This window comes from Hippocampus bargibanti, linkage group LG07 (genome assembly GCF_051943395.1).
Source record: "Hippocampus bargibanti isolate YZ-2025 linkage group LG07, ASM5194339v1, whole genome shotgun sequence".
Taxonomy (NCBI): domain Eukaryota; kingdom Metazoa; phylum Chordata; class Actinopteri; order Syngnathiformes; family Syngnathidae; genus Hippocampus; species Hippocampus bargibanti.
Window position 1 is genome coordinate 12,130,718 of NC_142740.1, and position 26,873 is coordinate 12,157,590.

Sequence of the window (26,873 nt, forward strand, 5' to 3'; positions counted from 1 at the left end):
GAGGGTCATTAGGCTGCCAATCGGGGCAATTATGGAAATGATCTCCATGGCTCTTTGGAATGTTTTTCTGCTTCCATAAGGACTTGAAAGAGTTCAATCAGCCTCTCTCATGGGAAAGTTCAGTCATAACTGCGAGTGTACCAGCAAAATCAAATTAAGCAAAGACATTTCATTAGTATTTATGGCCCTGAGGCATTTGTAAAAGTGTGAAGCGGTGGAGTAATCGGGGAGTGTGGGCAGGAGAATTATTGCTTAATGACAAAGAGCATACCGAGAAGACATACACGTGATAATGAATAAAAGACATTGATTGCATCTTTAAACGGGATTCTTTGGGGAATGTAAATTATTAATGCTTATGTGCCTGGCACTGGGCTTAAAGCACAGGTGGAAGGGCAGTCAACTTAATTTTTATTTAATTTTCCCAGACCCATGCAAATAAGTGCAAAATGTAACCAAATTGAAAGCAAATTAGGACCTGTCAACTTGGACAGCTTATTGATGAAATCTACATCATCATCAAATATGTTTCGGAAAGGCAGTGTCAATCTTTTGAGACCAAATATGAAAATTCTTGAACATACAGTACTAGACCATGCACCTGAACTGCCCCAGCATTGATAATTCTAAAAAAAAAGAGTTCAAGTTCTGTAATCAAATGAATAATGAGTTTTAGTTCTAAAATGTGAACTTTTATCCTATGTTATTTTTCCAATTCACCGTTTGACAATAAAACGCGTTGATTAATGTCAAATTGCACTTGTTTCAGCTAAATATCATTTTAGTAATGAATTAATTACATTCTGACTGCATCTGTGTGTTGATATTAAAAATGACTTTTATTAGATTTTTTTTATTCCTATGTAGAATGGCAATGAGTCAAGTGGCCTCTGAAATTGAAATTAATGAGTGTTTATAAAATCGGGTTGTCGTATTTATGACAGGAAGTCTAAACTGTCTGTTTTATTTCTTTTTAGAAACGTCAAAAAGAGAGATCTTCTGGAAATTGAAGAACTAAATAGAGTATTCTAACACCGGAATGAAATCACAAGATCTTTGCAGTCGACTTAAATCTTCCTTAATTGACAGTTTATTTCTCAAAAAAAGTTGAATGCTTAATTTCAACAGGCAGCATCATGATTTTGTGTGGGATGTGCGCTTTCTTCTAATAAAATGGGCTCATTTCAGAAAACCAAGTAGAGAAGCAGCGACAATCCAATACATGGGAGTGTAGAAAGGCCTTTGCAGATTGGTAGGTATGAAAGACTAATTTAAAACAGAGTAGTACATGTTAGTAACATATAGTCCTGTCATTTTAAATCAAAACATAGTTTTTTGCCCCATTTTAACCGAATTGGCTTTAAAAAAAAAACGGGTAACGAATCCCTGTGATGGGTGAACAGATTATGCACATGACTTGAAAGTGACAACAATGGGTTCCATAATGAGAATTTAGTGTGATGTTATATGTTCAGCAATTGGCAGAGGATGCTGCACACAGGCGTTAACACTGAAAAACCTGCTGCCTCGCCCATGAAAAATTGGCGGCCAACATCCTGACTTTAGGGAAATGATGGGACAAAGTGTGCATGTCGATTTTCATTTCCATTATTATTATTATCCATTTGCTTTATTATTATTATTATTATTATTATCTCATCTCATTTTCCGTACCGCTTAATCCTCATTAGGGTCGCGGGGGTTGCTGGAGCCTATCTCAGCTGTCTTCGGACACGAGGCAGGGGACACCCTGAATTGGTTGCCAGCCAATCACAGGGCACACAAAGACATACAACAGTCACTCTCACACTCACTCCTAGGGTCAATTTGGAGTGTTCAATCTGCCTGCCATGCATGTTTTTTGAGTGTGGGAGGAAACCGGAGGACCCGGAGAAAACCCACGCGGTTCCGGGGAGAACATGCAAACTCCACACAGGGAGGCTGAAGCGGGACGCGAACTGGCGACCTATGCACTGTGAAGCCGGTGTGCTAACCACTCGACTACCGGGCCGCCCTATTATTATTATTCTTCTTCTTCTTATTATTATTATTATTATTAGAATTATTAATATTATTAGTAGTAGTAGGAGTAGTAGTACTAGTAATAGTAGTAGTATTAGTAGTAGTAGTATGATATAATAATAATAATATTAATGATAATAATAATAATAATAATAATAATAATAATAATAATAATAATAATAATAATAATAATAATAATAATAATAATAATAATAATAATGGTTTGTGATAGATATTTGTTTTTCATGTTTTTACAAATGTCTTATTTTTTGGGGGAAAACCCCTACAGTATTAGCTCGTTGCTGCTGTCGCTTTTTTCACTCGGTGATCCCATGTTAAAACGGTCTGCATGTGTTTTGACACCGTGCTTAAATAGAAAGCTAATTTGCAATGTTTACAGCCGGAATCACACCCACAGCAAGCTGTGTGTCACGTCAGCGTTATCTGAAAGACAAAAGGCCTACAAACTGGGTGACATTGCGCGTATTTAACAAATGCGCCATGAGCATGGTAATCTGGTTGATGCATTGACCCAAAGGTGTCATTTTCCCACCAGTGTTTTTGCGTGATTAATGCAGCTTTCCGATTATTCCTTCCTTCGTTCGGCCAAACAGTTGAAACAGCCCGTGATTTTGTTCAGAGTTAATATTTGATACATTAACGCTGTTTCCCTCTGTATAATTATGCCTGCCAAATTTCAACAAAATATACTTACAATATAATACTGTACAATACATCTAGATTTATATCGCGCTTTAACAACATCTGAAGCTGTAACAAAGCGCTTAACATGGCGAACGATCATATACAGTACATGAAATAATGTAGCACAAATAACGACTGCATAGTGTCTGATTACCCGCTGTCTAAATTGAAATTAACACCTACATATGTCGGTCGACATTTTCAAATTTCATAACTCACAGAATCTCAGAGGATGTCAGAGTCATTAAAAGGCCTATACTCGTGAAGTCCCTTGAATGCATCGAGCTGCTACCTGCTGGCCTCAATTGGACAAACTTGGCCTTATCGCTAAGAATGTTCATGTGCAAAATTCATGCACCTGATAATTGTTAATTTGGTTCACGACAAACGCACGCACACAAGTGTGTGCACACACGCACGCACACAGGGACATGTGCGAATACAGTGAGAGGATGAAAATGATGCTTCTCCTTCTTTTCCTTTTGGTTTTTCCTGTAAAAAGATGGCGCAAAGGCTGAGGGCCCATGCATTATTTGAGGCATTCAAATAGTCCTGAATCTCGAAACGAGGAAATTTACCATCAAAATAATATTAAATTTATTTTATTTTTGCTGAGAGTAACGATTTTGAGTTTTACTGGTATAGTTTCAAAACGTAATCCAGGATTTGTCTTCTCAAACTTGGTTTGCAAATCATCATCATCATCATCATCATCATCATCATCATCATCATCATCATCATCATCATCATCATCATCATCATCATCATCATCATCATCATCATTTTCTGAAAATGGTTAAAAAAGATTGGAGTGCTTCTTTGCAAAGAACGTTAGACCACCAAAAAAACTGTTGGAATGTTTTATTGCAAACTGGGGTTTATTTATGCACCTCGCAGTACTCAATGACTTGTCTGAAGCATTATCAATGGGATAACAACCGAAAGTTGTTTAATGGTGAGCAAAAAAATTATTATGCAGCATTGATACTATAATTGTTTTCTGAAAACTGAGAACACAAGGAGGCAAGTTTCTAAATTGATTTATTTCATGCACATTATAGGACTTGAATGTTTGGTGGCACTGAAAATAACCACGGAACCCTGCTAAAGGCGAGGAAAGGTGGGCGAGAATTGTGTGTGTGTGTGTGTGTGTGTGTGTGTGTGTGTGTGTGTGTGTGTGTGTGTGTGTGTGTGTGTGTGTGTGTGTGTGTGTGTGTGTGTGTGTGTGTGTGTGTGTGTGTGTGTGTGTGTGTGTGTGTAAAAAAGAAAGCGGAAGGGGCTGGGGTGGGGATGAGTCTCCTGTCAGGAATCAACAGAGCATCACATTATTGTGATCACAATTATTAGTTCGGTGACCTTGCTGTGCTGTTTGCAATGATCACGTGAAGTTTCCTCTGCATCACCTGTCCTCCATTAGCAGCAAAAGCAGAGGTTCACACACATACACGCTCACACGTATACACAAGATGCCTTATTATCCTAAAAGGTTTGGTCGGTCGCGCTAAGCCGGGCATGTGTGCTTAAAACATTTCATTAACAACCCGAGGCGGTGTAAGAACGGATTTATGAGGCTTCAAAAGATCACAGGAAGGACGCCTGCGTTGCATGTATAACAGACATTTTTCACACTACACTGCGACTGAGCTTTTTTCGAATAATAAAGGAGTCTTTTACAATCTGCACCTGCCTGCACAACATAGTTACATAAAGAGGACCGCAGAAAAAAAAGAATGTTCTTATGCCACTGGTCATAAGAAAATGATCGAGATTAATCAGAAGTACGTGCAATTAATATCCCCCCACCCACCCCCACCCCAAAAAAATCAGCAAATGACAAACCAGAATTATAACTGTGATATGTGACTGTGATAGTAGTTCCTACATTTACTGTATCGGATCACACAGGTCGGCCAAAGATGAACACCAGCGAGGTCTTATTGGACGACAGTTTCTCTCCTCTGACCCAAGCGAGCATTACTAATGATTGAGCTGCTTTGATTCATTAATTTCACATTTGTACCCTGAAGGTGAGTCTCGCGAGACTGCGGCTTTAAATCAAATTTAAGATCACGTTCAGAGAAAACAAAGTCAAAATACAATCTTAAACACTAACACAATCGTGTTTTTTAAATCACATTCAAAACATCGATAAGAATAATAAAGAAATTAAGACGATTAATATGATATCATTTCATTGCCGGGAAAAAATATAGATGTTGATAAACATTATGAGTATATCTTTTCGTGGCTTCTAGTTTAAGACGGACGTTTTTTCTTCTGTATTGATATTGCCCAGAACAAAACTTTCAGTACGCATTAATTAATTGATAAAAAAAACCAATTTATGTACGGTAAAACAAAACAGTCACGTGCTTTAAATTATAAATATTAGTCGCTTTAAAATTCCGTTTGTTTCCCCTTCGCGTTCTCACGTAGCTCACCTTCATGTGTTTGAATGCTGGTATCTTTGCATTCTCCCGCTGGTGCATTTCCTTCTGTTTTCAAATGTAAAAACATGCAATGATCGGAGTTGTTAACACCTTTTCAACTCTTAGGAAATTCGTTATTCTCTTCATTCATTCATCGCTGTAGCTGCTGCTCAATATTCAACCCACCCTCGACTAATCCTGCAGGAATAAATAGACCTGAATTGACGTTTTGCATTCACTACAGGCAGCAAAAAGGGTAAAAAGGAAACACAAACCATATAAATAATACTAACAACCACAACAACAAAAACAACAACAACGGCAACAACAATAACAACAACAATAATAATAATAATAATAATAATAATAATAATAATAATAATAATAATAATAATAATAATAATAATAATAATAATAATAATAATAATAATATGCAAGCACATTTGATGATACTAAAAATAAGAATCCAAACTTAACTCTGGTCGATTGCATTCTACAGCTTTCGTCACAATTGCAAAAGTTAATAGTCGAGTTTCACGCGTTCATGTTAATTTGCGTCGATCGTTCAATCAGGCAGGCCAATTTTCTCTCTCTCCTCCTCTTCCGTCTCCTCCAACCGCTTGAAATGGTCTATGACGGGCGAACACAGAAATGAGTGGAAAGCAGCACCGCTGATGTCCCTTTGTTGACAAATCCATGAAACAACTCCAGTTTGCATGGTTTAACAGCGGGCTGCAGGGAGAAAAGAGAGAGGGGGCGTCATGTCGTCACCAAACCACGTGGCCAGCCCCTCATCATATACTGGGCTTGGTGGAGGTGGAGGTTGGGGTGGTAGTGGTGGGAGTAATCTATCAGAGTCCCCTTTAAAGGCTCCGACCTTTAAAAGCATGTGACATCTCGACATTGTGCTCCAAGCGTGGCTCGTACAGGACAATAAGTGAGCGACGAGGGGCGTGGATGCGGCAAGGCGCAAGTTGCACCGTCTCGACGCAACTTGTACACCAGACTGGAAGAAGTTTCTCTCAGCTAGCCGCTTGAATCTCATTCTTCGGAGAGACATCCGATCTCTTGACAGCACAAAGTCAACAGACGATAGGTGTGTGGTAGTGCGTGTGTGTGCGCGCGTGGGCGCGCGCCGCTCCGACCCGACCATCACACCACTGCTTGTTTTGGTACTAAGATTTTTTTCTCTTTTTTGGGGGGTAAGAAGAGAACTGAAAGTAAGGAGTGAAATGACCCTGTCTGGAGGCAGCGAAAGAGCCAGCGACATGTCCGGCCAGACGGTGCTAACAGCCGAGGACGTGGACATCGACGTGGTGGGCGAGGCAGACGATGAATGTATGGAGCGGGACAGCGAGTGCGACAGTCCCGGGGGAGGCATCCTGCACCACCTCCGGGATGATGATGATGACATTGAGGTGGACAAAGAGGAGATGAGGTCCGGCGGTGGGAGTCCCTGTTGCGAAAGCTCAGGAGAAGGGGAGACCGGCACCAGCAAGGGAGACGATCAGATCGCCACGCCTGGAGGTCCACTCCAGAAGCCCAAAAGTAGCCTGGTGAAGCCGCCGTATTCCTACATTGCGCTCATCACCATGGCCATCCTGCAGAGCCCGCAGAAGAAGCTGACGCTCAGCGGCATCTGCGAGTTCATCAGCAACCGCTTCCCCTACTACCGAGAGAAGTTCCCGGCGTGGCAAAACTCCATCCGCCACAATCTGTCTCTCAACGACTGCTTCGTCAAGATTCCTCGGGAGCCCGGCAACCCCGGCAAGGGCAATTACTGGACCTTGGACCCGGCCTCGGAGGACATGTTTGACAACGGCAGCTTCCTCAGGAGGAGGAAAAGGTTCAAAAGAGTTCAACCGGACATGCTCAGGGACCAGACTGCTCTTATGATGCAAAGTTTCGGCGCGTACGGGTTCGGTGGACCCTACGGGCGGCACTACGGCATCCACCCGGCCGCGTATTCGCACCCCGCGGCTTTGCAATACCCGTACATCCCTCCCGTGGGGCCTATGCTGCCACCGGGCGTCCCTTTATTGCCCTCGGCTGAGTTGAACCGCAAAGCGTTCAACTCCCAACTCAGCCCCGGCCTGCAACTGCAGCTCAGCAGTTTGAGCACGGCGTCCATGATCAAGTCCGAACCGTCCAGTAGACCCTCGTTCAGCATCGAGAATATTATCGGGGTGCCCAGTTCGTCGTCGTCCGCGGCGGGCTCAGCTCAGGCCTTCCTGCGGCCTCCGGTGACCGTTCAATCGGCCCTGCTGAACGCTCAATCCCTCTCACTGACCCGGACCTCCGCCGCCATTGCCCCCATCCTCAGTGTACCTTCCCGTATTATTTCAGGACATCTTTTACCGTCAGCCGCTGTTGCCGCGGTGGCCAAATGGCCCTCACAGTAACTTTTATCTTATATGCTACAAAACCTATTTTTCTATTGAGACACTATTGCGGTGGACGTGTAGGCAGCACTGGACCTTGTGTAATATTTAAAGACTGTTCACACGCACAGAAAAAAATGGAATTATTTCTGTACAGGTAATATTTGTAAATATTATTTTTTAATGCTTTTTTGTTTGATTACCATTAGATCATTGATTACCATGTGATCATTAGTTTAATTTTTTTGTACTGATGCAGAATGTAGACCATTTTGACTTCCTTTTCGTATAAGATGCAAAAAGATATGAAATAGTCTGGTTAATATGAAAAAATAACCAGTATGTGTAGTTCAACGTAGCTATATTGTGGTATACCCTGGCTTTTATTGTAAATAAATCAGATAAATAATTCTTATATAATTGACCCATTTTCATGCCTAACTTTCTATATTCACTTCAAACATTCCTATAATTTTCATGGCAAAATTAATGTAATTCTAACATGCAATATATCAATTTTGGCTTTTGACATAATAATTTTTTTTGTTTTTGTTATCATAAACCTGATATCGAATCGAAAATGCATGTCAAAAATTGCTATTCTTCAAAAATCTGGCGGTCAATTAAATATGATATGTACAAGAAACAATAACGATGTTCAATATCATCTATAGATGGAAGAAAATCATTATGAGCAATATAGTACAATCCTTCACATGCTACACACGTGCAGTACCAAATTGCGGAATCCGCAAGAATGACACATTGCACACACCCTAACACGTATCTAATCACAAATTGCGTTATGGACCACGTCGTTTCACTCATTATGTTGATTTATTTGAGATTTCTAGACACTTTAAAATTCACGGCGAATGATCAACGACTTTGAATCTTTTATTTGGACCGAGGACTGTAGACCTTTTTATATTACATCATCACTGCTGGTGTCCTTTTACAACATGCAGCGACTCGACTTTCTCACAGATCACCGTTTCAACAGTTTCGCAGTTGTGTCTGGCTAATCACTTTTACACAAACAGCAAATTGCGCGTGAGCACGGGTGTGTGTGCGCGTGTGTGAGTGTGTTGGGAAGGGGGGGCTGACTCGCGCGTGTGCGCACTCTATATTTATCCAATGCCCATGGGAAAGAGGAGGAGGGAACCTCTCGCTGCTTCAGTTCACAGTCAGACACCGAAGAAGGTGAAGATGATGCAAAACCCTTCTCCAATAACCCGATGGCATTTTTAATATGACTACCAAAATAGAAAATATATATATATATATATATATATATATATATATATATATATATATATATATATATATATATATATATATATATATATATATATATACACAAAATGGTCATTGGCACAGCAACATTCAAAAAAGCAAAAACTATACTCACCATTTGATGACAATGCTCTGATAATAATAATAATAATAATAATAATAATAATAATAATAATAATAATAATAATAATAATAAATATTAATAATAATAATAATAATAATAATAATAATAATACATTTTACACCGATTTTTAATTGAAAATTAGGGGTGCGCGTTATACACGTGTGCGCGTTATACTACTCTAATAAATACGGTAAGTAACAGTGATTTCAACAGGCGTCATTCTTCACATTCGTAATCTCCGGTGTGAAATTTCGAGAGCCGGAGTCGGGAGCAAATCCCGCTTCCGTGACTGAAGTTGTTGCACTTTGATTCATTTGCGAAGCGAAAGAAAAAACAACACGCGCCACTCAGTGATTTTGCAAATACGTAATGGTAACGTAGGCCCCTGAAAGAACACACACACACACACACACACACACACACACACACACACACACACACACACACACACACACACACACACACACACACACACACACACGCCCGCGCGCGCACACGCACACGCACACACGCACGCACATATATACGTGCACACGGCCACATGTGCACTAATACACACACAAACACTCGTGTGGCTCGCGCGCCCCCGCACACACATATTATTTCATTTTAATCATCAATCTATTTTATGATAATATATTTGGCCAGAAATCAAATTGCTGACTGGCGAAAAATGCGAATTTGAAAAGCACTCTAACTAAACTATATTTTGAGCTGTGCAGCACTTGCTTGTGCACAAGTGGAGAAAAGTCAAATATTATTCCTGCAGTGCTGACTGGTCTTGTTCTTTTAACAAGGGGGTCATTAATTGAAGAAAAAACACAAAGCAAATAAATGAAATTAAAGGTATACAAACAAAGTCAAGGTCAAACCGTCAAGTTTCCATCCTGTAATCTTTCCAGCTACACTAAGGATGGGCAAGCTAACTAACCACAATTTACAAGTGCTCCTGGTAGCCACTTCCAAAGCAGCATAATATGTCTATACATGGAAAACACAAGTCTTAATTCATTTCATATTGGAGAATAAATGTTTCATTAAACATATACAATAACTATTATCCTAACCTAACAACAAAAGGTTTGAAGCAAATAACAAAATAACAATATACTGTAACTTTTGTAAATGTGTACATGTAAATAATGTCATTTATTTTTTTTGTGCAAATGACTCAATTACACAAAGCAATGAACACAAAATCAATGTTGAGTGCAATGAATCAATTCTTAAATAAATAAACCCAATCCAAATTGTAATAATATTGCAGCACATAAATCGAAATCTGCCACGTATGAGACAAGTATTAGGCATCCTCACATACTAGCAAGGGCCGGGAACCTATGGCTCTCTAGCCACATATGTTTATTTTTTTTTTTGAAGATTGCATCTGGCTCGCAGATGAAAGAAATGACAGTACTGTACTGTATTCTGTATTTTCACTGCTAATTTCATGTTTGGGCTGAGGTTGGCTGAAAGATTCGATAGTACTGATCTATATTGGCCATTGCTGTCGAAACAGGTAAACACCCCTTTTTGAATAAAATGGCAAAAAGAAAAAAAAAGATGAGTACTGTATTGTATACTTCAGGTTGTATGGATCAAAGGATTTGTCTCTCTGGAGATTCTAATTAGCAATGAAACAATATCATCGAGGACACAGTTGATTGTCAGTGGCACTTTGACACGCCCAATGCTACGTTTGCATCAATACACGCTGCGAGCGATAGCAGAACGCAAGCGTGCAAGCTAATGAGCAGAACCTTTTTCATTCAACATTATAATTCCTTCATCATTCAAATTCCTGTATATATTATTGTATTGTATTGTATTGTATTGTATTGTATTATTTTATATATATATATATATATATATATATATATATATATATATATATCGTTGATTGTCAGTGGCACTTTGACATATATATATATATATATATATATATATATATATATATATATATATATATATATATATATATATATATATATATATATATATATATATATATATATATATATATATATATATATATATATATATATATTGTATTGTATTGTTTTATTTTATATATATATATATATATATATATATATATATATATATATATATATATATATATATATATATATATATATTACAATACAACAATACAATACAATACAATACAACAATACAATACAATACAATACAATACAACAGTACAATAATATATACAGGAATTTGAATTGCAGTATTATATATACAGGAATTTGAATTGCATGTCGTCAAATGGATATTTTTATTCTCCCAACATTGGTATAATGTTGAATGAAAAAGGTCTTTTGACACACTACCATCGCATGGAAAACTCCTCCTCAATAACTAGGTCATCTTTCACACCACAAGTAAATAGCTTTCTCCAGGGAGGAGGCAACAGACAGTAAATGTAGGTACAGCAGTTACTGAATATTTAAAAAGGCATCAAGGTGAAGCAATAAATGACAAAGTAAAGCTGATGTGGCCAAGCATTAATAACTAATGGGTATCAGTGATTTATTGGCTGCTCACTTTGTAATGAAAGTGTCATTGCAAATCAGCAGTTGTCCAAGGTTATTATTATTTATACATAATTGATGCCAGAACCACAAGGAACGTGTCTACCCACTACGTTGGGAACAAAGACGTTGGTGTCAACAGAAGAAAAGGTCACAAAGGAGATCATGCCTGTCGGCTGAGATTTACACTGTGAGGAGAGGGTAAAATGGTGGGCTGAATAATTCTACATGCATGTGTATCCAGACCTGCAATAGCTACAAGTTACATATGACACTGCCATCTAGAGATTACCTATAGTAGGTGGTTTATAATAGGTCGCATGAAAAGTTGCTGTCCTTGTTGGGACCCCCAAATTACAGATGTGATTTTCATGCATCAGACATAATGCATGCAGCTTGATATCTAAAAAAGGGAAATATTGGATTGGATTGGATTGGATTGGATTGGATTTGCCTTTATTAGTCTCGCAGTGGAGAAATTTACATTTTTATTATTGCACATCAAACCTCATGTTAGGGCAACAGTATTCTTTCTTAGGAATTAACTTTTTTTGTGATGTAAGAAGAGAGTTGATGGTTTCTAACGCTGTATTGAATATTTGTGTTGTCCTAAACTCAATATTGGGTCCAGCAAGTCAAGTGACAATTACAAAAACCCTGGCAACTTACAACTTACAAAACGTCTCTGCCCGGGTGTCCGACAACTTCTTCAAGAAAAAAAAAAAAACCAAAGAAACAAAATTTATGACGTTACAAAACGTAAACCTACATTATCCTGTGACTGTAAAGTGTCCTTGAGAGTTTTGAAAGGCACTTTGAAATTAATGTATCATTATTATTCAAATCATCGTGGATAGAGGAGTTCACGTGGCCTGCAGCAGACGACGCAATGCAAACATTGCATTGTGCAACATGAAGAACAGTGTATGGACAAAAAAGTGTATGGACAAACAACAACTGGAGCAAAATCATCAGCAAGGGATATTTACGATAAATTAAGCAAGGGAACATTTGTGGTAGGTACATCCTTAATAAAAAAGAACATCCTTTATACTTTGCAACAATTGTTTTTTTTTTGTTGCGAATAGTCATCTTATTGTGTTTCAAGTTGCCTGCCCTGGTGTCGGGTAACTTTTTGTCATGAGTTTCAGACATTGATATAATATATAAATAGATTTTAAAAAATCCAAATGTAAGGTACATCACAATATAAGGCGCTACAGTAGAGGGGTTATGTACGATTTCATCTACAGGGGGAAATGGAGGCGATGGCTGATGACCATAGTTGCGAGACCTGTTGTGGCTCAATATGACTTCACATATAAGGCTCACCTGCAACCAGGTTCAGAGTTTGTTTGTTTTTTAATGAAAAGGCTTTTGTGTGCGCCTTGTATCCCGGAAATTATAGTAATGCATTCATTCATTCGTTCGTTCATTCGTTCTTTTTCCATTCTGTTTAATCTTCACTTGGGTCATGGGTGGTGCCGGAGTATTTCCTTGTCGTCATCGGGGAGTAGGCCACTCATTACTGAAAAATAAAAAAAATATGTATGACAAATTCAAGGTGTTAAAAAAAACATGTTTATTAAAAACGAAATGTAGAGGAAACATCCGAGTTTCGACCGGTTCCGTTCCAACAAAACGGTCGTAAATCAAATGGTTGTAAATCGAAATGCATTCAAAATAGCTGACGCCAGGTTTATACGACAGGATTATATACGATGTCAATCTGTTGTTTTTAAACAACGTTTTCTATTGAATCATGAAACACTGGACATGATGTTATTCTGTCCGTTTGTGCCAATGGATGGTCCTCACATGAGATTAGCCTTGATGTTGAGAGTGGTGTGGGAGTTGTCCCTCAGGGATGGGAAGTAGTGCTCCAATCATCATTGGGTGTTTCGGCCTGTCATCACTAGACACCCTCATCGATGGTGGCTAGCGACAGGTTGATCATGCCCGCGCTTGTGTCCCATGTCCAATCAGACCTTGAGAAGCTGGTGGGGGGGTGTCTTAGGTTGCTGATCTATGAGCCCAACAAGGGTCCTTCCTCTTCATCCAGATCCACTGGCTGCTTCTTTCTGCTGCTTTGGAGACTGATCTAACTGTGTGCCGCAGAGCTTGTCCATGGATACTCAGGTCTTCTAGCAGTCTGATGGTGGAGGAAGCCACAAACCCTCTGCATCCAACTTCAATGGGATAGACCTTGGCTTTCCATCCTCACTGTTGCACATCCACTGCGAGTTCTGTGTATAGTGCAGCTTCTTGCGCTCATAGGCCTCTTCAACTGAGTTTTCCTACGGGACTGTGAGCTCTGTTATGTAGACAGCCTTGAGTGAAGGGGACCTGAGCACCAAGTCTGGCCTTAGGGTGGTGGCTGCAATCTCCGCTGGGAAAACCAATTGCTGGCCCATGTCAACGCGCATCTTCCAATCCCGGGCCCTGGAAAGAATACTATTATATACCAAATTTTTGACAGTTCATTTATAAATCTTATACGTTTTAGTGTCGTTTTAATCACTTTATATTTCGTATTATCGATCTTTATTACTGTGTCGGCGCACACGCTTTCTGCTGACCCAAATACGCACGACTTCCCACGTACCTGAGCCCGATTGCTGTGCGAGTGAGATGCTGTCATGCTGGAGAAAATTGTCGGACATGTTTGTTAAGAAAAAGGTATTTTGTATCCTCTTTTTGTGCAATGCTGCTCCGGCAGATAAACATCCTACTTGTTCGATATTGTCACATTCGGATTGACTGGGGGACACTGCCAACTTTTATTTGTACTTTTCCCCCCACATCCCGTAATCCTTTCGGGATTGTTCCTTCTCTGCACCACCGTGTGTGAATTGCTTTTCACCATTGACGTAGAATGCGGGTCGGGTTACCCCCCCCCCCCCCCTCATCGTTTTTGGTATTCTTTATTTTTGATTATTGCCCTGGTCCTCTATTTGGGACCAGCACTTTGTGTTGTCTCTTAATAAATCATCCTGCACGGACCTTTGTCTCTGTCGCTTACTTGGGGATCTAGACATTCAATTTCGCTTCGACGAGTCGGCTGCTCTCTCCCTCGTTCGGAACGTGACAGATCTAAACAAGAAGGACTATCTCAAGTCTTTTATTGTACCAAATGCATTGCAAACATGCTGTGGAGTTCAACAGCGTTGCCGGCTGTCGCTGTGGCAGCCGTAGAATTAAAAAAATAAAGATCTGGCAGTCGTGGTCGCAAGTACGGGTGGCCGTAACTCACTATTTATGATTTCTGAAATTTAACATGTATGCACCACCAATACCACCTTGAAAACCCTGACAATTTCCTTCTACTGCTATGCAGATGAGTGTCAGATCTTTGTTGTGCCCCATTGAGCAAAATAGATACTCTATCATAAAGGCCACTTTTATCCTGCCTGGAGGAAATCAAAACCTGGATGGCACAAAAATTCTTGAATTTCAATTAAAAGAAGACAGAAGTGACACTGTTTGGTTCCAGTGGTCGTCCAAATCTTAAGTCAATGGTCTTAAACCTGGGTCTTAAACTGGACAGTGATTTTAAACTTGACCAGCAAATTCATGTCACTCTTAAATCTAGCTTCTTATATCTGGTGGCCTCACTCTCAGGAATGACTTCCTACTGAACATTTAGCAATCTCCCTAGCTCCCCATCTTTAAAACCTGCCGCAAAACTCACCTGTACTCTTTGACATTTGACTCAGACATGGTCTTAATTTTACTCCCTGGTGCTTTCTACTGTGTTTGTGACTGATTTCTTGCTTTATTATTGATTATATGATAGTTGGTCCATGTGCAGCACACACTATGCAGTGTTGGGTGTTTGAAACTGCACTGTAATTATGGTTGAGTTGAGAATGTTTTAATGAAGTATAATTAAGTATCAGTCAATTGACACATCTTGATAATAAACTTTCATCTTATCCCAATAAGCTTTCTATACGTTGACAGTGAGTTTTTGAATGATATTCACTGGTGGCTTTTAGGTTTGGAAGAAAAATTTCCCCAGGTCGATTGATGTGTAACAGTTAACTGGCTTTACTAGCTTAAGACCTCCTCATTGCTGCGACTTAACTCTTGGTTGGAACTAGGACAGTCAGGCATATCATACTGGAAAAGATAAACGTCTGCATAAATTTGACTTCTCTTGAGATGCAACATCCATCCATGCATCCATTTTCCAATCTGCTTGTATTCACACGGGTCACAAGTGGGGTGCACCTACTAGTTGCCAGCCAATTTCAGTGCACGCATAAATGAACAATCATTCAAACGCACAATTTCACCCGGGAACAAATTAGAATGTTCCATTACATTCTATGCATATTTTTGGAATGTGAGAGGTAACCAGATTTCCCAGAGAAAAGTCACACAGCCACAAAGAGAACGTGCAAATTCCACAGCCGAAATTGAAACCTGCACCTCTTCAATGTGAAGCGAACGCGCTAAATAGTCGATCAGCGAGCGGCTCCTGAGATGCAACAGTAATTTTCAATCTGTAAAAAACAATAATGTGACTAAGGCAGATCGGAACAATTTGCCCAACATTCTACCATACAAATCGATTCCACAAAGTTGACTACTCTCTGCCACCCTCCAAAACCTAAATATTGTTTTTCTTGTATTTCAACAAAATAATTAATTGTGTCAGTATGTGATTGAAAATGTCATGCGGCACCAACACATTACTGGACATGTAATCGCTATCAGAGTGAAAGTGAAAAGTCCGACATTCATGGGGAACAGGAAAGTCTCTTACGTCAGGAACCGAGCGTCGCCAACCAACGACCAATAGGAATGTGTAAACGATGATGATACAGGAAGTAATCTTAAACTGAAAACTGTCACGTGTAATCGAGTCTTGTCGATTTTTAATTAAACAACTACTTACCCTACCCGTTGGGAGCTATGCAGACCTGGTGTTTCGTTTCAATATGTGTTTTACTCGGCGTTGTTGTGAGATGGGGGGTGTCCTTAAATTCGTACTCCGGTAAACCATTAAACCTACTTATTGCCATCAATAATTTTGCCAATAACAAAATAATCATGCTTGAACGTTCATTATGTGTTGATATATGTTGTTTGCAATACATCTTCTTTGCAATGTTCTACCTCTATGTTTACCCATTCACAAACGTCAGTGTTTGTCCCCAGGAGCAGGAAAAGCGCCGATGTTTGGCGACTATGAAGCGCAGAGGCACTGGCAAGAAATAACCTACAATCTTCCAGTGCATGAATGGTCAGTATTAGATAGCTTGTGGACACATACCAACTCAGTATTGCTGGTTGTAAAGAGATACAGTGCCTTACGACACCTCTAGTAGTATTTTACTCATCTTAGTGTTCATGGTGTGCCCTGTTTACAGACACAGACTTTGTAATTGCGGAAAGTACATTTGCAGATAAACCCAAATCCAGTTCCATATCGAAGCTCCGATCTTTGCCCCCCGTTCATACTCATTTTTTAATGTTATCATCATGTGAAGATTATCACATCAGCTAATGTGTTTTGCCAGGTATTTACAAAACAGTTATTCTTGGATATTCTTTCCTTGTCCTCCTTCAGGTACTTCAATACCACAGACAATGACTTGAATTACTGGGGTCTTGACTATCCTCCTCTGACTGCATATCACAGCCTGATCTGTGCTCATATGTAAGTAATTAATCACTATGGTGGAATCCTCACTGAAAATGTCATAGAGGTTTGAGTACCCCTTTTTAATTATCAATTCAAGTTTTAGTTGATTTGACTTCTCCCTATCTGCATATTCGACAACAGTTAAATGATGTATTTTATGTTACAGTGCCAAGATAATAAACCCTGAATGGGTGCAGCTTCACAAATCCAGAGGTTATGAAAGTACAACGCACAAGTTATTTATGAGGACAACAGGTACGGTTACCAGGGAAAAATATACATAAATGTAAACTGCAAAACAATGTAAACTGCATAAGTTGTAATAACAGATAATAACATTGATTAATATATTTCCTTCAAAGTATGTCGGGATGCCTGAATTGAAAGTTTTTCTATGATTTGTTTCTGTCTGTGTTGCAGTGCTTGTTGCAGATTTACTCATATACATCCCTGCTGTTGTATTATATTGTTTATGGCTGAATAGTGGAACTATGAAAAGAAAGGTAAGAGGTGATTGTCCGGTGGCTTTTAGCATTAGCTTATTCAATGCAGTCAAATGTATCAGAAAATGTCATCCTTTCATCCTCATGCATCAATGAATCATATCAGGGGTGTTCACTCAGCAACTTTTACTCAGGTGTTTTGCTCCTTTTGCACATGCAAAGTTATGCCGGTGGAGCGTCTGAAAACAGCTTGAACCGGAGCAAATTTAATACTGCTCAGCGAGGTAGTATAAAAATTTACTAATTTACTCACTAAAAAGATCTGGCTCTTTTGGCTCCCAAATGGCTCCTCAGATTTTTTTGTTGCTTAAAGGACAACCGACACCATTTTTTTTGTTTCCTAACTGACATCAGAAAAACATTTTATAGCATCTAAAATACCCAAAACACGCAGGCTGTTATTTTTAGTCAAACACAAAACACCAATAAAATGATTTAAAGTTGTCCAAAACTGCCACTAATGAGCTGAAAACTGGAGACATTCAGAAAGTCCCGCCCCCAGTTCGTCTCGTCAGGATAGTCCTTCTCAAACTTCCTTGATCCAGAATCAAAACAATAGCTTCAGAGAGTTCAGATTCGGAGATCCTTTCTTGTTATTTTAATCACGTGGTCAAGAAAAGCATTCGTGTTCGAGTCAAAGAAAAGACTGACTGTCGGAAATAATACTGTAATGTCCGCTGAGGAGCATCACAATGCGTACCAAGTTTGACTGTCATCGAAGCGTCCTTTCGGCTACACCAAAGAGCTCGGTCCCCGTTCTGAAGAATGTCATCATCTTTGGCTTGGAAGAGCTCCATTTTACTTATATACGTTCAACAAAATAATTTACGAGATGGATGATCAGCCTCGAGAGGAGTTATCCATCACTTAGTCCGGTTAGCTCCTCGTTGTCCTTCGGCTCTGGGCCGTTGGAAATGGCTGGGAATTTGTGTTAATTTACACCTTCTTTATGCGTGTTACTGCAATTGCCTGCCACACAACAATTCACAATCACGTTATTTATGTAGTTTTCCTTCTAATTTCGCGATCAACACGGTGTTTTTAGACCAAAAAAAGTACCCAAAATGCATTATGTGTCACTTTCTCAGTCAGGGGAGTTCCCTCAGCGACGTCACTCCTGCATCGTGATCAACTCGAAAACAACACTTCATGAATATTCCGCGTGAGTTTTAAAACCTAAAATATAGCTATATGTGTACAGTATTTATAACCATTAACTATTCACAGTAAAACAACATCAGTAAGCTTTGATTCCCAATAACAAATTCATCCATCCATCCATCCATTTTCCATACTGCTTATTCCTTATTAGGTTAGCGGGAGGTGCTGGAGCCTATCCCAGCCGTCTTGTCGCAGGGCACACAGAGACAAACAACCAATCACTTTTTACGCACTCCTCTTTCGGGAGAAAACATTGCTGCAGTGAGGGACTCAGTAGGACGCATCTTTTTGGGTCACCCTCCCGAATGTGATAATATTTGTCTACTGTACCTAACTACACTGATCTCCACAGTGACCTGTTCAAATGGCTCCAGAACAGTGCATGCCTCCTGCAGTGCCTCCCATTCCTCTTTGCACAGAGGACCAACATGTCCATTGATAACAGCCAGGGTAGACATGACTGCATCATTGGACTCCATGATCTGTTTTAGCATGTTAAAGGTGGAGTTCCGCCTTGTAATACACTCTTGCTTGCGCTTCAGCTCCGGTATGCCCATCTGTTTTTGAGTAGATTTCAGCTTCTATGTGGCTTTTGTGCTGCTATGGAAGAATTCCACTATCCCCTTCACTTTGGCCACTGTGGGCTTCATCACCTTCAGAGCATCTCTTACAACCAGGTTAAGGATGTGCGCAAGACATTGGTTTTTAATTGCCTTTGTTATGTTAGCTGCATTGTCACAAACACAGTGTTTTCCTCATCCCACTCTTTGGCCTCTTTGAACAGCTCCACTGCTAAATCCTCAGAAGTATGTCATTCACTGCAATCATAACAATCCAGCAGACAGGTCACCATTTAGAAGTGGCAGGTAACTGACATGTAGGATGTAGTGGTTCGGGATGTCCAGCAAACAGTTGTGAGACAAACAGCTGTGGCTTTTTTGACCCGTTCTTGGACTACTGCATGTTCCCTGTCATATAGGCCTTGTATGATTATTTGAGAAAGTGTTTTCCTGCTTGGAATTGCATACTTTGGGTTGAAAGCATGAGTATATTTTCTGAATCCTTTGTCATCCACAGTTAAAAATGGCTGAAAATTACTACTAATAATTTTACCCAGCTCTTTAGTAAGCAGCTTTTCACGTTTGAATGCTCCACAAAAAATTACACCAGTTTAAGATATGTCGCAACAAAATACATTGGTGCAGCACCAATTCAAATTTGTGCCACGTGAACACCCCTATAATCTTGCCGTCCTGAGAAAAACACACATAGTTTTTTTTTTTAGTTCGTATTTTTTTATTAACTTTTCAATATGTCCGCATTCCCGACACCACGTTAACGCAAAAACATAAAAAAAAAATATGGCTATGTGTTTTTCACAGGACGTATGGTGGACAACACAAATAGAGCACAATGTAAGTTGAATCTATGCTTTCGAGGTTCGAGGTAGAGTTAAAACAAACCTATTTTCTCTCCAGATTTGCACTCTGCTCTGCTTTCTGATATACCCAGGACTACTTCTTATTGACTATGGACATTTCCAGTATCCTTTTTCTGAGTCCTGTTTGTCTGGTATGCACAATATACTGAAAAAAAATATTGTTATTGCGATAATTGCCCATGCAATATGGACATTGCAAAGATGTGCAATAGGTTCCACATGGAATTGTATGGAAGACTACAATGAACTTCATTTTTTGCTGCATGTCTTTCATCATAAAATATGTCATGATCATAAACATGTTTATTTTGCTGCTTGTTAAATATTGAAATAATATAATACAGTAAAGTCTCGTTATATCGATATCGGTTATATCGATAATACCGCTTATTACGATACTATTTTCATTTCCCTTGCACATTTCTAGTCTTTTTATGTATAATTAGTACCGTTTAGTACGATACCCGGTTATTACGATAATCCGGTTATTACGGTGCTCCTTTTCATCCCCCGCCGGCCATTTTTGTTGTTTATATCGATATATCCGTCGCGCCATTGGTCAACTTGGTCACGTGTCTTGTTACGTGAGCCACCATCGGTCGCGCCATTGGTCGACTTGGTCACATGAGCCGCCATCGGTCGCGCTATTGGTCGACTTGGCCGTGTGACTTTGTCACGTGACACGCCATCGGTCGCGCCATTGGTCAACTTGGTCACGTGTCTTGGTTACGTGTCACGCCATCAGTCGCGCCATTGGTCGACTTGGTCAGGTGACTTGGTTACGTGCCCAGCACCCGTGTAGCAGAGCCATTTTCATTTTCAGACGCTAGCTCGTGTGTAGCAGACGAGATTGAAGTGTTTGTGTTAAAAGGTAAAAATGGGAAGCAGAAGAAGATTGATGACTTTTTTTAAATTGTATACATAATACAGTAAGATGTAAGCGTTGCAGTTTCCCTGTTATGTTTTGTACATGCCCACTGTACTGTATATGAATGCAATCGTTTTTTGCAACAATGTTTCTTGTTTTGTCTGCTGAAGCGCGATGATTTTGAAAATTATTAACATTCCATACTGTGTATTAAAGGACAGGACAGCCGATGTCACTTTTTATTCAAATGCAAATAAAAATGACTTCACGCCAAGACGTCTTGCATTGCTTGTGAATCCAAACAATGGCTTAAGATTCGGATAATATGCTTTCTTGTTACACATCCAGTTATGAATATGTTTCAAATACACTGTAGTTCTGAAGATTAAAGCATACATGTTTACAATCATTAAAGAATTATATGTGCCATTTTGAGGCAACATTGGGGGAACATCTCTCACCCAAAAAAAAAGGGAGCTAATGGCCAGCTCCGTTTCTTATATGGCGCTTGGCTGCCCTCTTTTGGCGGCTTTTGTTTAATGCAGTTCGGCGCAGGATCGGATATATCGATAGTCCCGGTTATATCGATATTTTTTCGGACTCCCTTGAATATCGATATAACGAGACTTTACTGTAGTTACATTCAAAACGTATATTGCTTTTTTTCCAATGTCTTGTAGCCGCCGTGTATTAATTTACCAAAAGTCTATGCTATCCACAATCCATCGCTCAACTACATTAACGGCACAGTAGAAGTGAATTTGAAACTGTTACCTGTTTTTATATAGCGCTTGTCTTGCTGAGATTATCCCAGTTGACATTGTCGTACTTAGACTGTTAACCAGTGAAACATCGGGCAACAAGAGATTTTAATTAACCCACCACTAGGTGTCAAACAAAAAATAATTTCAATGAGAAAATTGGATTTCGATTTTGATCAATGGTGTTCCGTTATTGTACTTATTTGTATTTGTCACGGATGTCTAAAACAAACATTGTATACAAGTAGAGGAGTGTCCATACATGCACTTGGTAGACCGTAGTTAATGAGCGGCTTTGTGTTTGTCCCATCTGAGTTGGTGTCGCATCTCTTATACACTCTGGTAAAGAGAAGGATGAAACCAATCACCACATGGTGGTGGGCTGACTTTGAATGATGGGGGAAGATGCCGGTCTGACGTTGCCTAACACTTGAAGTGGCAGAACTTTGCCGACATCCAGGGAAAGGTGGGGCATCTGAAGCCCGAGATAACCATATCCCGCTCTTCCACTGACTGACGTAAATTGGAAAGTTTTCGGTGTATAAGATGCACTCAAAAGCTTTCATTTTCTTCAAAAGATGACCCTGCGCCTTATATGCATGTGATGTAATATTGAGCCACAACAGGTCTTGCAACTATTGTCAGCAGCCACAACTCCATTTCTTTCTATAGAAGAAGTAGTGCGTAACCCGAGCGTCTATTGCAGCGCCTCATGATGTAGTGTTCCTAATATTTGGTCAAGTTTTATATATTTATATATTATATTTTATTTGGAAAATGTTTTTCATTCATTGAAGGTGTGCCTTATACACCGGAAAATATAGTAATCATAATGGCATGTAAGGGGCACTGACCTATATTCCCGAACGGAACATGCTGTATATGATTTGCTACAAATAAATAAATACAGAAAGAAGATAAGATAAAACATTTACTGTATTAGTGTCACAATGGAGAAATTTCCAATTCACATGAGCAAAGTTATGAAAGGTGACAGCAGGAGTTGTGGTTGAAGACCTCTGATGTGTAAGACATTCTCATTCAAATGTAATTATGATGACAAGAAAAGGCATTTCAAGGTTGGAATGGTTTGTCTGTAGCAGATTTAGAATGCTCCACCACATGTGGCCCATATTTTGTTCCTTACTTTGCACTTGGAGTATAAAAATGAATTGACGAAATATATGTTTTTGTCCCATTGACACATTTAGAATTAGATCGTTAACACACTCACTTCTTGACATGATGTGAAAGCAGTCTTGTCCATGTAAGATTGATCTTAACAGTTCAAGGTACAATGCAGTGAGCCTGGGCTTCGCACTGTGGGCTGTCCTGGCTTTGGGACTGAGCTGGGATGGACTGGGCTCAATGGCCTTCTCCCTGGCTCTCAACTACAAACAGATGGAGCTCTACCATGCTCTGCCATTCTTCTGCTATCTCCTGGGGAAGTGTGTCAAATTGGGCCTGATGGGGCAAGGGTGAGTGTACTCCGTGGTCTGAGAGATGAGTATGGAACTTTGTTTCGTGTCATCCTGGATGCATGTCATCACCCAACCAACAAAAACCTCAGATGAGTCAATTCTAATTTTGCCATCATATTCTTCTGACCTTTTGTGACTCAGAAAGAAGGCACAGTTCACTGGAGCATCACAGAATGAATAAAGTAATCAGCCAGTATGCAGTTTCTTATGTCTATTTATCTAGTAACAATGTTCCAAGGACATTTAAAGCAAATGGAGAGCTGGATTAGAAGGGTTGGTGGGAAGATATGTCCAGATGACATTCTAGCTATGCCCAAACTCTTCAGCTATGTCCGCGTGTGCAGCAACTTTCCAGCTACAGCTGACAAGATCTGACCTACACTGGAGACTCTCAGCTGATGCAGGGCTTTCATTGCATTCCCTAAATGAGGGACATTACGCCTCGGCATATGCCTTAACTGGGGACACGCCAAATAAACATTTTAATTTTGAGAAATCAATGTTCATGGACATTCATAGTTCATTGCTTGACAAAGCCTGTCTCTTCATCCATTTAAAGAATGATTTGTGGGTGTGTGCGCGTGTGTGTGTGTGTGTGTGTGTGTGTGTGTGTGTGTGTGTGTGTGTGTGTGTGTGTGTGTGTGTGTGTTTGTGTGAGATTATTTTATTGTAGGTTGTTGATGTTACTGAAAGTCGCAGCTGCAGTGTTGGTGACTTTTGCCCTCTGTTGGTTGCCCTTCCTGTCTGACCCCGCTCAGACTTTGCAGGTGCTAAGGAGAATCTTTCCAGTGGCTCGAGGCCTGTTTGAGGTACACTGATTGAATTAAATGTGAGAATAAAAATGTGAACGATCTAATATTCATTTAGAGAAAACATTTTTTCACTTGCCATAAAATTGTGCTATCATCTCACAGTATGTTATTCAAAGAAAGAAGGGTGAGATAATGAATGAGCGCTAAAAATTGTTTCTGTGACTAGTCATGATCAGATGGTTTTCCTGGGAATGACAATTCATTCCCAATAATTTAAGTCCTCATTTCATGGATTCGGCGAGAAACATGCAGCAAGATGTGTGCTTTCATTAAGGTCGAGCAAAACCTCCTCGTGCCTTTCAAGCGGTTCCATCCTGAAAGAATGACAAACATTGTTATGTCCTTTGGTGCCAATCCGAAAGAGATAAGAGGGATCAAATCTTGGGAAAGGTCAGATCTGCTACACAATCTCTGGGAAAGTTAAGGGAATGAAAAGTGAAGGAAAATTATTGATCCATAATCTTATTGTTCATTGCACGGCAGCATTGTAGCGCGACTCATTGCTTGGCTGATTCTCCAGTTTGGATGCTGTAGTAATTACCATTGATGGACACAGCCCATTTGTATTTGCTGGTCTTGAAGCGGAAACTTTACGGCTTCGTTAAAAAGTTTGAGATGCGTGAGAACAAACCAAAAAGGATAAACTATTATCTCTGTGACTGGTTTTGTTCAATACAAACATAAGGTGCCAGCTGGCTGGGGTAAACTGCCTTGAACTAATTGTGACATTGTGAGTAAATAAATGAGAGCAGGGGCAGTAACTGGTGCTTGTGGCGACTACTGGGTTGGAGCAGTTGTAAGTTTACCCACTGAACTACATTTGTTCATCTCAGGTTGCCCACTGCTCACAAAAATGGCACCAAATGCCTCTCACTGTCTAACATAGCTCATGTGTGACAGAGCCGCACCCCTCTCGCCCCATTTCAAATTGTCCCCCGCCTACAACGGCCACCCCCTCTCTTCATGTGTTACCTTTAGGTAGCATTCAAGAACTTTTCCCATGGCAGTTATTTGGAGTGACACGGCGAGGAAAATCGAGAGGGCTGCAGTTGAGCCAGTATAACATTGGACAGCCTTAATGCTGACAGGACTAACACGAGGGTCCTCACAGCTGTGCCGCGAGCAGCTGTAGCATGGAAGCAAGACAGAAATAGGCTAGAAAGAGGATTTCTCATCGGGTGGCCTGAGACCAGAGACGTGATGAAGCTGATCCAGTAATGTTGTCTCTGTGTTGTCGTGTGACATTATAGTGTGCAGTGGCAGCCAGATTTGTTTAATATCTGTTCTCAAAGCACTGTAAGTCTGACCCGAACGAAACAAAAAACATACACAAGTAAAAAAATTATTGTCCAAGATTTTATTGATTCATTCAAGAGCAAATTAAGTTAAAGCTTCATTATCTTTCCTTTGCTGTCCTGTGAATTCAGTGTGTGTGTGTGTCTATATATCTCATCTCATCTCATTTTCCGTACCGCTTATTCCTCATTAGGGTCGCGGGGGTTGCTGGAACCTATCTCAGCTGTCTTCGGGCACGAGGCGGGGGACACCCTGAATTGGTTGCCAGCCAATCGAAGGGCACAGAAAGACGTACAACAGTCACTCTCACACTCACACCTAGGGACAATTTGGAGTGGTCAATCTGCCTGCCTTGCATGTTTTTGGAGCGTGGGAGGAAACCGGAGGACCCGGAGAAAACCCACGCGGGTCTGGGGAGAACATGCAAACTCCACACAGGGAGGCAGGACCGGGACGCGAACCGGCGACCTCTGCACTGTGAAGCCGGTGTGCTAACCACTCGACTACCGGGCCGCCCGTGTGTATATATATAAAAAAAATCCGCGTCTCACCCACCATGGGTGGTGTCTGTCCCCCATTTTAGCTCGGGTCCTCTACCAGAGGCCAGGAAGCTTGAGGGTTCTGCGCAGGATCCGTGCTGTTCCCAGCACTGCACTTTTCTGGACCGAGATATCCGATGTTGTTCCCGGGATCTGTTGCAACCACTCGTCGAGTTTGGGGGTCACTGCCCCGAGTGCGCCGACCACCACAGGCACGACTGTCACCTTTACCTTCCAGGCTCTCTCCAGCTCCTCTTTGAGCCCTTGGTATTTCTCGATTTTCTCATGTTCCTTCTTTCTGATGTTTCCATCACTCGGGACCGCTACATCCACGACAACGGCTTTCTTTTCCCCTTTATCTATGACCACGATATCTGGTTGGTTGGCCATTACCATCTTGTCGGTCTGTATCTGGAAGTCCCACAGGATCTTTGCTCGGTCATTCTCCACCACCTTGGGAGGTGTTTCCCATTTTGACCTTGGGGTTTCCAGTCCATACTCCGCACAGATTTTTCGGTAGACTATGCCAGCCACCTGGTTATGGCGCTCCATGTAGGCTTTCCCTGCCAGCATCTTACACCCTGCAGTTATGTGTTGGATTGTCTCAGGTGCCTCTTTGCACAACCTACACCTTAGGTCTTGTCTGGTGTGGTATATCCCTGCCTCTATGGCTCTGGTGTTCAGGGCCTGCTCTTGGGCAGCCAGGATGAGTGCCTCTGTGCTGTCCTTTAGGCCAGCCCTCTCTAGCCACTGATAGGACTTATTGAGATCAGCCACTTCTGCTATGGTTTGGTGGTACATCCCGTGTAGGGGCTTTTCCTGCCATGATTGTCCCTCTTCCATCACCTCATCCTCTGTTCCCCA

The 26,873-nt window shown here is 40.5% G+C and overlaps 2 protein-coding genes across 3 annotated transcripts in view; both read left to right on the plus strand.

Moving 5' to 3' along the window:
- Positions 1-5,980: 5,980 nt before the first annotated feature.
- On the plus strand, positions 5,981-8,748 carry foxd3 (forkhead box D3). The gene is made up of 2 exons (XM_089001675.1): positions 5,981-6,252; positions 6,364-8,748. The coding sequence occupies exon 2, from the start codon at positions 6,389-6,391 to the stop codon at positions 7,556-7,558; it is 1,170 nt and encodes a 389-aa protein (XP_088857801.1). The 5' UTR covers positions 5,981-6,252; positions 6,364-6,388; the 3' UTR covers positions 7,559-8,748.
- A 7,592-nt stretch (positions 8,749-16,340) lies between these two features.
- The window catches only part of alg6 (ALG6 alpha-1,3-glucosyltransferase), a 38,382-nt gene continuing 27,849 nt past the window's right edge, over positions 16,341-26,873 (plus strand). Inside the window, exons 1-9 of one of the 2 annotated variants that reach the window (XM_089000498.1) lie at positions 16,341-16,496; positions 16,661-16,745; positions 17,073-17,162; positions 17,314-17,402; positions 17,568-17,650; positions 20,194-20,226; positions 20,290-20,354; positions 23,174-23,359; positions 24,036-24,171. In XM_089000498.1, the coding sequence (XP_088856624.1) occupies positions 16,415-16,496; positions 16,661-16,745; positions 17,073-17,162; positions 17,314-17,402; positions 17,568-17,650; positions 20,194-20,226; positions 20,290-20,354; positions 23,174-23,359; positions 24,036-24,171 (849 nt within the window). In that variant the 5' untranslated portion in view covers positions 16,341-16,414. The remainder of the gene's footprint in view (positions 16,497-16,660; positions 16,746-17,072; positions 17,163-17,313; positions 17,403-17,567; positions 17,651-20,193; positions 20,227-20,289; positions 20,355-23,173; positions 23,360-24,035; positions 24,172-26,873) is intronic. The other variant, XM_089000499.1, reaches the window with a different exon arrangement.

Bases quoted from the DNA above. Each gene is read 5' to 3' on its own strand.
- foxd3 (XM_089001675.1), top strand. From the start codon at position 6,389: ATGACCCTGTCTGGAGGCAGCGAAAGAGCCAGCGACATGTCCGGCCAG.